Source organism: Frankliniella occidentalis, unplaced genomic scaffold, assembly GCF_000697945.3.
Source record: "Frankliniella occidentalis isolate FOCC.00 unplaced genomic scaffold, Focc_3.1 Scaffold4, whole genome shotgun sequence".
Taxonomy (NCBI): Eukaryota; Metazoa; Arthropoda; class Insecta; order Thysanoptera; family Thripidae; genus Frankliniella; species Frankliniella occidentalis.
The window spans coordinates 856,344-861,177 of record NW_026267134.1 but is presented as its reverse complement, the minus strand read 5'-3'; the positions used below and the strand labels follow the sequence as shown (position 1 = coordinate 861,177).

General features: G+C 56.3%; 1 protein-coding gene across 1 annotated transcript in view; it reads right to left on the bottom strand.

Annotated features, from left to right (window-relative positions):
* Positions 1 to 6: 6 nt before the first annotated feature.
* LOC113203642 (uncharacterized) overlaps positions 7 to 4,834 on the bottom strand; it is a 38,624-nt gene continuing 33,796 nt past the window's right edge. The window contains exons 8-10 of the mRNA XM_052268323.1: positions 2,746 to 2,908; positions 2,117 to 2,360; positions 7 to 1,756 (exon numbers count right to left, since the gene is read on the bottom strand). Of these exons, the coding sequence (XP_052124283.1) occupies positions 1,422 to 1,756; positions 2,117 to 2,360; positions 2,746 to 2,908 (742 nt within the window). The 3' untranslated portion in view covers positions 7 to 1,421. The remainder of the gene's footprint in view (positions 1,757 to 2,116; positions 2,361 to 2,745; positions 2,909 to 4,834) is intronic.

The window sequence follows — 4,834 nt, the reverse complement described above, 5'->3', positions numbered from 1 at the left end:
GGGGTCGTAAAAAAGGGCATTGGTCGTGCGGCGAGGAGGATGAAGATCACACACTACCAAAAAAGCGAACTGTCGCCCGAATTCCCAGTCTGCGAAAAAAAAGGGGACAGCGGGCGAAAGACTGAATAAAAAAAAAATCGTCTGCGGTTTGTCGTCGCGCTCCGTTCAGTTCTCTAGGTAAACATAAGCAGTACGAAATACAAATCTTGAAGGGCAAAGTGAAAAGTTGTATCAATAGAGTGATCGGGCGTTGTTGATAATATCATTGTCCTGCGTGGATGTAGTCACACTTTTGTCAAATGTATTTTAGAAAAATTGCAGGATATGCAAAAATTAATTGAAATAAAATAATCAAACTATATCAAACACTGTTGTTTCCGTGCCGTGCTATTCTACAGCAGTGGTATTGAGTATGTCACCGAGGACTACCGATCCTAAGCTACCGGATGCACAATCCGCTCCGCGGCCCCGCGGGTCGCCCTGCGGGCCGCCCGAGCACGGATTGCTAAAAAGCGGGGGTACCGATATAATGGTGGGCGGGGAAAAAGCGCAGGCAGCCACGGGGAGCAAGAAGGACAGAGAGTGACGACGAATGCCGAGAGCAGGATCGAGCGAGAGAGATAGAGAGGCAGAGAGTGAGGGAGGGAGAGGGAGCGAGGAGGGAGCGGTAAGGAGAGGACGATCCAGCGAACCAGTGCCGTGGCTTCAAACAATGATACGGGAGCCTCATCGGACCCATCCAGGACAGTCAATGGTCTCAGTTACGGGGTAGCGAGGCGCAGTTGAAGGAGAGGGGGGGGGGGACGAGGGCAGTTGCGGACAGCGGGGTAATTTGCACCGCAGCGGCCGAACACCGAGCGAGCGACGGGTTCAGTGTCCAAAGGGAAGGCCCGGCCCGCGGCCCACCGAGGCGCCGGTTGGGCCCACGGACGGTACGGAACGGCAGTTGGCGTTTTGTACACCGTGTTTCCTTTTCCTCAACACCCAGAGGATTTCAGAGCATCCACCCCACACTTGACGCGAGAAAAAAACAATTGTAGTTTGTCTTTTTCAAAGTTAATGTCAACAAACAGAGGTCATGCGGCAACACAAAAAAATAAAATAAGATAAAATCGAGACACACAGGTCCCTTGGGGTCCGCTGGCCGCACCAAACGTAAGAGTATGAAAACAAAATTAATAATTACAGTCTCATTCGGAAATCACAAACTTGAACGCCCAACTTGGTTTATGGAGGCCCAGCTTGTGAGGGCGAGCGTCAAGAGTCAACACACACATTTTGACATGCAGCTACTCATCTCGCGAGCCGGGCGGCCGTCCTTGCCCGTCCTGGTGCCGAGGTCCTGGGGCGACGGCGGGGGCGGCGGGGTCGGAGGCGCGGGCCGAGGCCGGCCGCGGCGGGGCGGACGTCCCTTCCGGCCGTCAGTTGATCCGTCCCTTGTGCGTCATGAAGGTGCCGTGGTCGAAGCGCGGCTCCCCCAGCGGGCCGAGCCCGGGGCCGAGGCCGGAGCCGAGGCCGCCCAGCCCACCGAGGCCCACCACGCCGGCGATGGGGCCGAGGCCGGCGCCGAGCCCGGAGCCGAGGCTGGCCAGCCGGTCCGCCTTGCTCCGGCCGGTGGCCGAGAGCCGGCGCACCCGGCAGCAGAGCACGAGCACGGTGGAGGCCAGCAGGCAGAGCAGCGAGCAGCCCAGCCCCAGCAGCGTTTGGAACGAGCCCGACTTGAGGCACACCGAGTTGAGCTGGTCCGACAGCGTGCCTGCAAACACAGTGGCGCGACATGAAATGGGGCGGAGAAGAGGAGGCGAGACGGACAGAGACGCGAAGAGGGCGGAGGAGGGAGAGATTCGTATGGTAACAAGTTTCCGGAGGCAGAGGTGTCGCGTGCGGGTCGCGTGGGCCCGCGCTTGGCCTCCGTATGCCGCGGCGGCCGCGGCCCCGCCACACGCGAGGATGTGTGCAGGATGGAGTAACCCACAGGAGGGCGGGAGAGACCGCAGCAGCACCTTTCTCTTTTCATGCATCCGTTTCGTGCTTCCATTAACAGCTTCTTCAGCGCTGATCCCACCTTCGTTGCGATTACAAGTACGCGGCTCACTCGCCCGTTACCCACACTTACTGTTGGCCGAGGTGACTCCGTCCAGCGACTCTCCCTCCTGCAGCACGCGCAGGCTCTGGAAGAGGTTGACGTTCTCGGACAGCGCGGGCGCCTGCGTGGGCTGTCCCGCCTGTCCGTCGCCCTGTCCGCCGAGCTGCGCGCCGACCTGTCCGAGGGACGAGCCCAGCGGGCCCGTCAGGCCCAGCGGCGCGCCCACGGATCGCTTCGACACCGATTTCGCGTTCCTCCAGTGACAAGGTTGACTCTGCGAACAAACACAACAAAAAAACAACAAATAAATTTGGGATATCTCGCTTTGTTTTTATAAGTACAAGGGCACACACACCACCAGCCAGCGTGACTGCGAGTGTCATGACTTTGTTCTCGCGCCGTGTCCGGGAAACGACATGACTACAAAATGCAGCGGGATGAAATAATCCGAAATGTGCCGTACGGTTCCAGAAGTACGGGTCCGCGGCGGACAGAAAGATGCCCCGCACAAGATTACGCGGGCGGCTGTAACGTTGTAATTTACAGAGCCGCAGGGAGAAAGATGCATAAAGGAGTGAAGCAGAGAGATGAGGAACAACTGGACATCAGCGCTGCGGTGAGAACGGCGGGGACGCGGGGCGAGAGGAGGGACGGCTCACCGGGCAGCGGCCGTGGCACATCCGGACGTCGCACTCGATGTAGAGGGCGGGCGAGCCGGTGAAGCGGAAGGTCTTCATGTAGGCGAACACCTGCGTCTCGAAGGCGCCCTGCTCGCTCCACGTGCCCCTGAAGCGGGAGATGAGCTTGTCGTCCACGGGACACCTGGTCATGTGCGACAGAGGAAAAACAAAATGAGTAAAGAATTGGTTACAGAGCTGCCAGTTTTATAAAACTCACATCGACATATATCACCGTGACCAGAAGACGGGGTATGGGGGATCATCAAGGGAGTACGTTCGTCATTTCATTTGCCGTTACGAACTTGCCAAGTTCAGCATAATAAATAAGCAAGCTCTCATAGCGCCCGATGGGTAGGCAACATCGTGCCAGCAGGGCATGCGTGTACTGCGGGTGTGCCTACCCCGAATCTCGCAGGCGTCCCGCAACCCACTTGCCGAATGAATAAGAGGAAAACGTACGTACGTTCTGGAAGATCCCGTAACGTGTACTTCGCTTCTAAGAAGACGTTTTGCAGAATTTACACGTTTCCATGTTAACAAGAATGAAGAGTTAAATGACCCCCGGCAGCGATTTCCAGAAGTCACCGTGAAGACGGCGGCCTACTGTGAACACCGCCGCGGGGCCAGTGGGGCCTGCTAATCCGGGAGACAGGCCGGGGGGTGCCTCACGTTAGCAGCGGTCATGGCACCGCAGCGGGCCGGAGGCGCGCTCAGTTAGTGACCGCGGCCAGCAGCGCAGGGCCCATTCAATGCGGCTGACGCATGTTTTTTAATCCTTTCCTCTTTCTCCGGCCGCTAGCCCTACCCCCTTCCCCTCCTCAATTTTTCGTGAATCGTCACGCAAGGCGAAAGGCGTGAGGCGAAGTGCCATAAGTCAGCGGCAGTAGCAGGATGGTGGTGGGGGAGGAGGGGGCGCGGAGGGCCATGGGCAGGCAGCACGCCACGCAATGCCACGCATGGGGGACCACGGCACCGCTACGGGGCCCGGGGCCCGGGGCCCGGGGCGCCGGCGCTAGGTGGCCAGCTCACCGCCAGCCAAGGACGATCCGCGCGAGAGCGGCGCGAGGAGGGGGCGGCCACCGCCGGAGACGGTGCTGTTGCCCTGGACCGGCACGCCGGGCACGCCGCGCCGGATGACGGGGGAGGAGATGAGGGGGAGGAGGGGGAGGGCGGCAGAGGTCCACGACCACGTCCATCGCGCGAGCAGCCGAGGGTGCGCAACGCATCCGACACACGGTGGGGCCGTGTTTAGGCGGGGCCTTACCAGATAGATAGATAGATAGATAGATAGATAGATAGATAGATAGATAGATAGATAGATAGATAGATAGATAGATAGATAGATAGATAGATCCACTTAGAACGCAGTAACATGGCACATATGGCATGTGGCTTCACTGTATTTTGTATTGTGACACATGTTTCCAAATTTTGGAGACAAAAAAGATGTTTGTGAACAAATGTGTTACTTTATTGTGGCAAACACATAATATTTGGCAACTTCGCTTTTTTTCGCCCTTATTTGGTGACAACTGAGAAGTCACCTTAAGTGAGATAAGAAGACAAATATGATGCCAACTATGTCCATCAAAATCAGGCGCTTCAGTTTTCTGTACGACTCATGTTACCATTTGTGGTCACAATTTCAAGAGTCGCCTTAGTATAAAGTCACATATTTTCCTATTTTTGGTGACAAATTTATGCGTTGCCAAGAAAGGAATTATTTGTTACATTTCAAGGCGACAATTGAACTTGTTGCCAAAATTCAAAACACATGTTGGGAAAGACCATGGTGGGATTCATACGCAACTAAATCAACATATATATTGGATGTCAATATTGTTATAAAGTGTGTATTACATTGTGCCGACTTTCGACAACACCGCGCCCCCGCGAATGCGCATCCCTCTGTCTCGGGCGTTGCCATGCTACATTCTTGTTGACCACTCGCCCCCCTGTCCCGGCTCCTACCAAATAAACACCTCTTTTCCCTGATTCCTGATTTATAACATTTGGTGTCAGAAGTGTAGGCCAAAACCCCGCACCAGCCTAGAGCAGCACCGCCGAA